This window comes from Tupaia chinensis, unplaced genomic scaffold (assembly GCF_000334495.1).
Source record: "Tupaia chinensis unplaced genomic scaffold, TupChi_1.0 Scaffold000294_5, whole genome shotgun sequence".
In the NCBI taxonomy this organism is placed as follows: Eukaryota; Metazoa; Chordata; class Mammalia; order Scandentia; family Tupaiidae; genus Tupaia; species Tupaia belangeri.
The window spans coordinates 2,042,812-2,053,443 of NW_006159782.1; the positions used below are offsets into that span (position 1 = coordinate 2,042,812).

At 40.7% G+C, this 10,632-nt stretch overlaps 1 protein-coding gene across 2 annotated transcripts in view; it reads left to right on the forward strand.

Moving 5' to 3' along the window:
* SLC25A17 (solute carrier family 25 member 17) overlaps positions 1–6,036 on the forward strand; it is a 48,096-nt gene extending 42,060 nt beyond the window's left edge. For both annotated transcript variants that reach the window (XM_006150743.3, XM_014588694.2), the window contains exons 8-9: positions 922–1,004; positions 5,572–6,036. In XM_006150743.3, the coding sequence (XP_006150805.1) occupies positions 922–1,004; positions 5,572–5,719 (231 nt within the window). In that variant the 3' untranslated portion in view covers positions 5,720–6,036. The remainder of the gene's footprint in view (positions 1–921; positions 1,005–5,571) is intronic.
* Positions 6,037–10,632: the final 4,596 nt, after the last annotated feature.

Below are 10,632 nucleotides of genomic sequence, written 5' to 3' on the forward strand. Positions count from 1 at the left end.
GTGGTGGTTAAGGCACTGGACACTCCCACATGGCCAACCACAGTTCGAGGCCTGGACCTGGTGGCTTGCTTTCTCACTTTCTCTATCTCCCTCTGTGTCTCTCTCTGGTCAAATATAAAATAAAAGAAAGAAAAAATGAATGAATGGAAAAGAAAAAAAGAAATCACCCTCTGGGAATATTCAAGCTGCTGGGTCTGGGACTCAAACTGTTCTGTTGGCCATGTGGGGTACAGTTACCTTACCTACCATGCAGCCTGAATAGCCTCTACCAAGTTCTGATTGATTAATATTTATCAGGACCTCTTAAAAAACTAGAAATTATTAGGCCATATCATCAGTGGCTTAATCATCATTCTGGGTATGTGGGGTTTTTTTTCTTTTGAGGTCCTATTTTTCCCATAATTCTCTGTAAAATGAGAATTCTCATGCTTGGATCATTGAAAAATATTTCTACTGTCTCTCATTTCATAGAAAACTTTCACTTGGGACCAGCAGTTAGCGTAATGGCTATGTCACTGGACTCCCACGTAGTCAACCACGGTTCGCGTCCCGGACCCGGTGGCTTAAAACTCACGCCGGGCGCATGTGAGTGCGTGCCCAAGATCCCGAGAGGAGAATGGAGGAGAAGGGATTGCGGCATGGCCATCCCCCCTGGGGGGTGATTTCTCGGTTTCTGTCTCTCTGTCTGCCTGGCAAACACACGCGCCCTATAGCAAAAACCTCTAAAAAAAAAAAAAAAAAGAAAACTTTCACTTATTTAATTGAAAAATAAAGAATTAATGAAATCTCCAGTACTAATTAAATATTTTTTATTATCATATGCTGTTAGACAGTACTCCAACGTTATTTCCTTCCCAGGTAGAAATACAGATAAAGAAAATGATAAATATTAATTATTTCTCATATTTTCTTTCTTCTCAGTTTGGCCGTCATAGATTAAATCCAGAAAACAGAACATTGGGGAGTCTTCGAAATGTTCTCTATCTTCTTCACCAACGAGTAAGGTGAGCTTTGCAGGTACCTCGCACTCTGTCCTCTTTCAGTATTGTCTCTGCCAGGAAGTGTTTGGATTTGCTTCCTTATACTACTGCCTTGGCAGTGGCAGCCTCAAAAACCCCTTCCACTTCCACATGGCTGACCACAGTTCAAGTCCTAGACCTGGTGGCTTGCTTTCTCATTTTTCCTCTCTCTCTGTCTCTCTCTGGTCAAATTAAAAAAATAAATGAATGAATAAATGATATGAAATAAATAATTATTAGAAAAAAAAGTTCGTGGAGGGACCAGCAGTTAGTGTAATGGCTATGTCGCTGGACTACCATGTAGTTGACCTTGGTTCGCTTCCCGGACCTGGTAGCTTAAAACTCACATCGGGTGCATGTGCGTGCATGCCCAAGATCCCGAGAAGAGAATGGAGGAGAAGGGATTGCAGCGTGACCATCCCCCCTGGGGAGGTGATTTCTCACTTTCTGTCTTTCTGTCTCTGTCTGTCTGGCGAGCAAAGGCGCCCTATCGCAAAAAACTCTAAAAAAAAAAAAAAAAAAAAGAAAAAGAAAAAGAAAAAAAGTTCGAGGAGAATGTTCACTATCAGAAAACTATTGGGCTGTCTGTGTAGCCTCATGATTAAGACAGCCAGATCCCACATGGCCAACTGCACAGTTGGGGTCCCAGACCCAGGGGCTTGAGAAACACTCCAGGTGCATGTACATGTGTGTCCAAAATCCCAAAAGGAGGGAGAAATGGAGGAGAAGGGATTATGGTTTGACCATATGGGGTGTTTTCTCTTCCTCTCTCTGTCTCTGGCAAACCCATGCACCCTTTAGCAAAAAAAAAAAAAAACAAAACAAAAAACAATATGTGGATTTCAAAATTTTTTACACCAAAAAAAAACTTGTACCTTAATTCTATTTTTTCATGAACTTTTTTGAAGTACCCTTTTAATAATTATGGTAATGATGATGGAAAGAGCAACTGATACTTTCAAGTGTTGTGGCAGACACTGAGCTAGAGGCCACACCTGGGCAATCTCCTTTCATCCTGGCAGTAGCTCTATGAGGCAGGGACTATTAGCATTTCCCTGTTTCACTTAAGCTGATATTAGGGAAGTCAAATAAGTCAGAGACCTCCTTTGAAGCAAAAGCTGCTATAATTTTATTATGGTCCTACATATAAGATACTTTAAAAATAAATGTGTTATAGGGAACCAGCAGTTAGTGTAATGGCTATGTTGCTGGACTCCCACGTGGTCGACTGCGGTTCGTGTCCCGGAACCGGTGGCTTAAAACTCACTCTGGGTGCGTGTGGGTGTGTGCGTGCCCAAGATCCCAGGAGGAAAATGGAGGAGAGGGGATTGCGGCGTGACCATCCCCTCTGGGGGGTGATTTCTCGCTTTGTCTCTATGTCTCTCTCTGGCGAGCGCACACGCCCTATAGTGAAAAAAACTCTCAAAAAACAATGTGTTATAAAAACAGAATATGTGGGATAAAAAATTAAATCAAAGACAGAGAATTAGTAAAAAGTAAAGAATAAGGGACCAGCCATTGGCATAATGGCTAAGTCACTGGACTCCCATGTAGTTAACCGCGGTTTGAGTCCCAGACCCAGTGGCTTAAACTCAAGCCAGGTGCATGTGTATGCATTCCCAGGATCCCAAGAGGAGAATGGGGGAGAAGGGAGTGTGGCATGGTCATCCACCCAGGGGGTGATTTCTTGCTTTCTGTCTCTCTGTCTCTCTCTGTCTTTCTGGTGAGCACAAATGCCCTACAGCAAAAAACCTCCCCCCTCCCCCCCCAAAAAAAAGTGAAAAATAAATACTCATCATACTAAGAGTTGGCAAGAATGTGGATCAACTGAAGCTTTCCTGCACTACTGGGGAGAATATAGAGTGGTACATTGCCTTGGAAAGCATTTTAGCATTTTTCTTTAAAAAGTTAAACATACACATAGCATAGAATCCAGTCATTCCCCTCAAGGTATTTACCCAAGGGAAATGAAAGCAAATGTCTGCACCAAGACTTGCACACGTATGTCACAAATGTTTTTTGGTTTTTTTTCGGATAGGATTTTTAAAAATAGGGTACGTGCACTCGCCAGGCAGACAGAGACAGAGAGACAGAAAGCAAGAAATCACCCCCTGGAGGGGATGGCCATGCCGCAGTCCCTTCTCCTCCATTCTCCTCTCAGGATCTTGGGCACACACACACGCACACACGCCCGGCGTGGGTTTTAAGCCACCGGGTCCGGGACACAAACTGTGGTCGACTACATGGGAGTTCAGCGACATAGCCGTTATGCTAACTGCTGGTCCCGCACACAGATGTTAATAGCACACTTATATATGAGTCAAAAACTTGAGACAACCCAGATGTCTGTCACTGAGTGAATAACAAGTTTTGATATATGTACATATAACAGGAGACTCCTTAGAAACAAAAAAGAAGTAATATATGGATACACGTGCAACAATATAGAATAATCTTTTTTTTTCCTATAATTCTTAATTTTTTGGAGAGGTTTTTGCTATAGGGCGCGTGCGCTCGCCAGAAAGATAGAGACAGAGAGACAGAAAGCGAGAAATCACCCCCCAGGGGGGATGGCCATGCCATAATCCATTCTCCTCTCGGGATCTTGGGCATGCATGCACACACGCCCATCGTGAGTTTAAGCCACTGGGTCCAGGACTCGAACCATGGCCGAGTACATGGGAGTCCAGTGACATAGCCATTACGCTAACTGCTGGTCCCCAATATGTAAGAATTTTAAAGTAATTATTCTGAGTTAAAGAAGTCAGACAAGAAGGAATTCATACTGTATGATTCCACTTCTGTAAAATTCTAGAAAATGCAATCAGTGATTTCCTGGCACCAGGAGAGGCAGAGAAAGGCAATGAATGTACAGGGACATGAGTATACTCTTGGGGGTGATAGGTATGTTCACTGTCTTGAATGTGTTGATGGCATCATGAATACATAAATAAATAAAAATTTGGCAAATTGAATAAGTGAAACTTTAATTAAAGCTAGAAGCACATGCATACATAATCACTGTTTTCTCTAGCCTTCTCCCTTTTTTTGGTGGGGGGGAGATTTTTTGCTATAGGGTGCATGTGCTCTCCACAAAGACAGAGAAAAACAGAGACAGAAAGCGAGAAATCACCCCCTGGAGGGGATGGCCATGCCGCAGTCCCTTCTCCTCCATTCTCTCAGTATCTTGGGCACGCACGCACACGTGCCCAGTGTGAGTTTAAGCCACCGAGTCCAGGATTCAAACTGTAGTCAGCCACATGGGAGTCCAGTGACATAGCTATTACGCTAACTCCTGGTCCCATCTGGCCTTTTCCCTTTTCAAGAGGTAGTCACTGTTATGTGCATGTATTTCCAGAATATTATATAAAACATGTATTTGCAACATAGGTATGCAGCTTGCCTTTTTTAAAACTTAATATCATACAAATCTTTTCACATCGATACCTGTAGTCCTATTTTTTGTAGTAGCTGTCTAGTTTCCTATTACATGCTATACCATGTTGTATTTACCAGCACTCTTATTTTTTTCCATTTTTTTAAAAGAATTATTTAATATTAACTTTATTTATTTAACTTTATTAATAAATATTTAACTTCATTTATTTAATCAATCAATCAATCAATCTGACCAGAGAAGGACAGAGTTAGAGAGAGGGAGAGGTAAAGCAAGAAAGCAAGCGTCCAGGTCTGGGATTCAACCTGCAGTCAGCCATGTGGGACTTCAACACTGTTACGCCACCTGCCAGCCCCTTTCCAACACTGTTACTCCCCCAGCAGGCCCCTTTCCTGCCGGCCCCTTTCCAGTTGTTGCATATTTAGATTGTTTCCAGGTTTTTGTCTCTTTCTCTCTCTCTCTCTGTCCCTCTCTGGTCAAATTAAAATATATAAAGAAATAAAGTTAAATAAAATAATAAGGGCTGGTTCCTGGGTGCATCTGCGTGTGTGCCCAGGATCCCGAGAGGAGAGTGAAGGAGAAGGGATTGTGGCGTGGCCATCCCCCTGGGGGGTGATTTCTCACTATCTTTGTCTCCCTGTCTTTCTGGCGAGCACACGCACCCTATAGGGGAAAAAAAAAAAAAAAAGATCAAATGTATGGGAAGTCTGAGAACGGGAAAGGTCTTCATTTCTGTCTCTTCTCTGGTTCTGTTGAGGTTAAAATGATCTAAACCAATTGGCAGCTTTTCAAGCATTTATTTAGAAACTGTTAAATTGAAATAACTGAGTTGGAGGAGCATTAAAGTTAAGATCTAGAAATTCTAAGATCTCAGGGATTTTAGGATCTGCATGCTATCTGAGATATTGTCAATATTCTGCTAATTAATGGTGACTATAAAGTCGAAGTATTGATAGTTCTTGAATACTAAACTTTCATCAGTCCCCAAATACCTCTGAAGATGAGAAGTACTTTGACGACAACAATCTGTGTTGAAATTAAAATCTCCGTTGCTTGTTTTGATCAAAGTAGCTATCAAGGTAACAAGTTTCTCTGATGTAGGAGTTGACTTTTCAAAGAAAGCCTCTTGATTATTCAAATCTCTTTTCTTTTTAGGCGTTTTGGAATAATAGGACTGTACAAAGGCCTTGAAGCCAAACTGCTGCAGACAGTCCTCACTGCTGCTCTCATGTTCCTTGTTTATGAGAAACTGACAGCTGCTACCTTCACAGTCATGGGACTGAAGAATGCACACAAGCACTGAGGCTCCTTGAAAGTGCAGAAGCTTTTCAAGATGGGGGGTTTCCTTCCAAGCAAGGAGAAGCTATTCTCCTTTCACCCAGGCTCCTCCCTCTACGAAGATTACTCTCGTTGGCTTGAAAAACTTCTAAGGGTAAATAGAGTAACCAGCTGGACCTATCACCAACTTAATTTTTATGATGGTTGGTTGGATTTGGGTGAAGGCTGGACTAATATGAACAGAAAACATTATTGAAAACTTAAAAACGAAAGTTTGTGGCAATTTATTGGTTTTCTTAAGAGAGTGGACTATTGCTTTCATTTGTAATCTTTTCCATTTTCTGTTTAAAGTTTTTCTTTACCATTTCCCTGACCTCTCCCCCAGGTTCTAGGTCAAATTTAATAACCTGTTAACTCTCCTTAGATACTTTTATATATCTTAATCTTGGTACTTCCTTCACTAAATGTTATGACTCTGCCGTGGGCATGACTTTATTTTTGTTGGTTTTTTTTCCCCTCCTAATTAAGGAGAGGTGTCTTTAGTACATGAGCTATTTATTTTGTGGGGGAAATGAAATGATTAAATCCTAAGTGATTCTCTTATCAGCCATTTGTAAACATCAATTATTTGTTAATATTTGACATAATTTTTAAAAATATTTATTTTACATCAATTCTTTCACTACAGAAGACTTGAGATTTTATATCCTTAAAAGCCCTAGTCAGTCAAGCCCCAGTAAATGGTCAGCACAATGACCAGCAGTTAGCGTAATGGCTGTGTCGCTGGACTCCCATGTAGTCGACCGGGGTTAAAGTCTTGGACCCGGTGGCCCAAACTCACGCCAGGCACGTGTGTGTGCATGCCCAGGATTCCAAGAGGAGAATGAAGGAGAAGAGACTGCTGCGTGGCCGTCCCGACTGGGGGGTGATTTCTCGCTTTGTCTCTCTGTCTCTCTCTGTCTTTCTGGCGAGTGCGCACACGCCCTATAGTGAAAACCTCTCCAGAAAATAAAATAAAATAGTCAGCACAAAGACACTGTTGAAAATTACTCTTTACTAAGGTCTTACGTTGGGTATGCAACCAGGTGGTAAAAGTCACAAAAAATGGAGGAGAGGGCTATCTTTGTGGCATAGTGGTAGTGTGCTCCTCAAGAGAAGCCAGATCCCACATGGCAGCTGAGGTTTGCATGCCCATACCAATCAGCATGAAACATGTTGAGTGCCCATGATCAAGTGGGCTTGAGGACTGAAGGAAGGAAATTGTGACCAGACCCTATGGTGGATACAGGTCTTTCTCTCATAATCTCATGTGTATGCTTTGTGCTATATCAAGAATAAAGAGGAAGAAAAGGAAGGGGAGCAGGTACTCTGTTTAGGATCTAGGATATTATCTCCCTCTTTAAACTTTTGGTAGAGGCTGCGTATTTTGAGGACAGACATCTGATTGAGCTTATTTAATTTGGAAACATTTCTCAGAGCCCTACTACTCCAGGTGTGGTCCCTCAAACAGTAGCATTGACATCAGCTGAGAGCTTGTCGGGCCTTCAGCCCAGACTTTCTGAATCAGATTCTTGCATTCTAACAAGATCCCCAGGTGATTGTTACTCACATTGAAGTTCAAAAGACACTGGGCCACTGTCCCAGCAGAAGATGTGATTGGTTGCAATTATTAAAACCAACATAAAGATTTTTCTTAAAGGAGGTAGAAAATAATATATTAAACTCACCTATGAAAAATCTGAGAGTCCTATGTCATTGTTTTTACCTCATAGCACACTGTGAAGGTGGGAGGACTTTTATTATGTAGCTAGGAGTGGATTTATACATTACAAGCCCTCACAAAGCAAATTGTCTTGATATTAATAGTACAACTCTTTGGATTTCCTCTTAGTTTTTGTGCTTATAACAAAATGACAGGTTTTTCACTTTCTAAGTCCATGATTCAGTCAGAGGAATTAAAAAATATTTCATTATTTAGTATTTAGTTCAATTGAAGTTTCTTTCTTTCTCACTCTTTAGTCCCTGTGGTCATTTCAAACTATGTGATCATTAAGCTAGTTGTAATTGAAAGATAATTGTGGGGCCAGCAGGTGGCATGATGGTTGAGGCAGTGAACTCTCATATGGCTGACAGTGGTTCATAGTCCTGGACCAGTCATCTCTGGTGAGCACACATGCCCTATAGCTAATTTTTAAAATAATAATAAGGGACTGGCAGGTGGCATGGTGGTTAAGGCACTTACCTGCATGGCCTACCACAGACCAAGTCCTGGACCTGGCAGCTTGCTTTCTCACTTTCTCTTTCTCTGTCTCTGGTCAAATTAAAAAATAAATAATAGTAATAAAAAAATTGAAATCAATACTAATAAATAATTCTTTTAAAAAAAGATTGTAGTGTTTTAGAAAATGGCATATATTTCCTATTGAAGCCAGAAATTTGAAGACAGAATTGGCCCCCTCACTACTTTTTATCTTACTTTAAAGTGTGTGTTGGTTGCTACTGGTCCTGGATGTGAAGCACAAAACTTTTGATTTCTGGGGACCAGCAGTTAGCAAAATGGCTGTGTTGCTGGACTCCGATGTAGTCGACCATGGTTCAAGTCCTGGACCCCGTGACTTAAACTCATGCTGGGCATGTGTGCATGCGTGTCCGGGATCCCAAGAAGAGAATGGAGAAGGGATTGCGGCATGGCCATCGCCCCAGGGGGTGATTTCTCACTTTCTGTCTCTCTCTGGCGAGCGCACACACCTTATAGCAAAGGCCTCTCAAAAAAAAAAAAAAATCGAATTAAAAAAACTTTGATTTCTGTACAGAAGAATGATTATAAAGGTGCCATGTGTAATTTTGTTATTGTTTTAATTATGTTGTTTGCTTTAGAACTTGAATTTTGAGCTCAGTATTGTGGTAGAATGATTTCCAACACAATTATGTTGCTATATGAGGCATTTATATAATGTGAGAATGTATCTAATGCTTCCTTGTTCTCTGATTGTATAATGGAACAATTTAATATTAATACTTTATGTTCTTTAAGGAAGCTTATAGACTCACTAGTTGAAACTAGGTAATCACCTAGTTTTGTAATCTTTGGTTAGTAATAAGTTGTTAAGAAAACTAAAGAGCTGAAGTCCATCCTAGAAAAGTGAAAAATTATTCTCTTTGATTCTTTGTGTTATTTCTCTGGATAAGGATTAAGAACCTTAGAGATTACATTAGTATCACTGCAGTAGAAAATTTAATTTCTGTGTTTAATCTGTGTTTTGAACTGGACACTAATGTTTCTACGCTTGTCTATTTTACAGTTAACTTTAAAATGCAGAAATAGGTTTTACCATAACAACATAAACAGTGGGAGTTAGAAATCTTGGGTTGTATTCCCAGCTCTGCTACCAAGTAGCAGATCACGTCATCTTGTGCTTCGACTCTTTGATAAATGGAGATAATCACACTCACTACCCACTTCAGAGGATGTTTGAGAGTTAATGATGTCAGCTAAATCCCTTTATGATTGTGGGATACGGGAAATCTGAGTGAAACTTGTGGCAGTGCCTAGATTTATATAGTAATTTCCCTTCTTAAAGCTTATACACTTTCTCATTTTATATTCTCAATATCTGTGAAATAGGTAGGGACGAGGAACAATATCCCCATTTAATTAACAAGGAAATTGAGATAACTATCAAATGACTTGCATCTTGGGAGCCAGGACTAAGTTGAATTTCCTGCAGTCTAGGGTAATGACTAAGAGAATGGGTTCTGAAATTAGATAGACCGAGGTCAGACTCTGGCTCTACTCCTTACCTGCTGTGGAAACAAACCAATTACTGAACTTTTATGAAACTCAGTTTCCTCAACTGTGTAATAGAGATCTTGATAAACCTACCACAGAGGACGATTCTGAGTGTTAAATGAGATCATGTGCATAAATGGCTTAGCATAGCACTTGCCACGTGAGAAGAGCTAGAGTAATGTTAGTGACGATTATTAGTAGTATTGATTAGGGATATGGCATTTGAATAGATGTATCTGTGGTCCAGTAGAAGACAAGCTCAATTTTAAACCACACCTAAATTCTTTTTCTTTTGAGAGAGATTTTTGCTATAGAGTGTGTGTATTCACCAGAGAGACAGAAATCAAGAAATCACCCTCAGAGGGCATGACTACGCCACAATCCCTTCTCCTTTAGTCTCCTCTTGGGCTTTTGGGCACACACACACATACATGCCCAGTATGAGTTTTAAGTCACCAAGTCTGGGACTTGATCCGCAGTCGACTACATGGGAGTCCAGCAACGTAACCATTATACTATCTGCTGGTCCTACCACACCTAGATTCTAATTTTCATTCTATTACTTAATGACATGTGGCCACACAGACAAATCACTTACCTTTTCTGAGCTTCTGTGTCCCCATCTGTCAAATAGGATATTCGGAAAATTAAATAAGGTGACAAGTAGGTAGCATGGTGGTCAAGGCTTTGGACACTCCCACATGACCAATTATGGGTCAAGTCCTGGACCTGGTGGCTTGCTTTCTCACTCTCTCTGTCTGTCTCTGTCTCTGTCTCTATCTCACTCTGGTCAAATTAAGAAAAAGGAAAAAAAGGATAAATTAAATAACTCTTTTTAAAAAAAATAAATAAGGTGCATTCATACCGCTAATGTGAATGCATCTGGTGTAGTTTATGGCAGATATAAGTGCTTAGTAAGTGCTGTTGTGGGGCTGGCCTTGATCCCACATGGCTGACTACAGACCTGGCAGCTTGCAAAACACACTGGGCACAATCATGTGCATATATAAAATCCCCAAAGGAGGATAGATGGAGGAGAAGGGATTGTGGCTCCACTGGGGGGTACTCTCATTTTCTCTCTCTCTCTGTATGTCTGTCTGACAAGCATATGTACCTTATGGCAAATTTAATAATAATAATAAATGCTG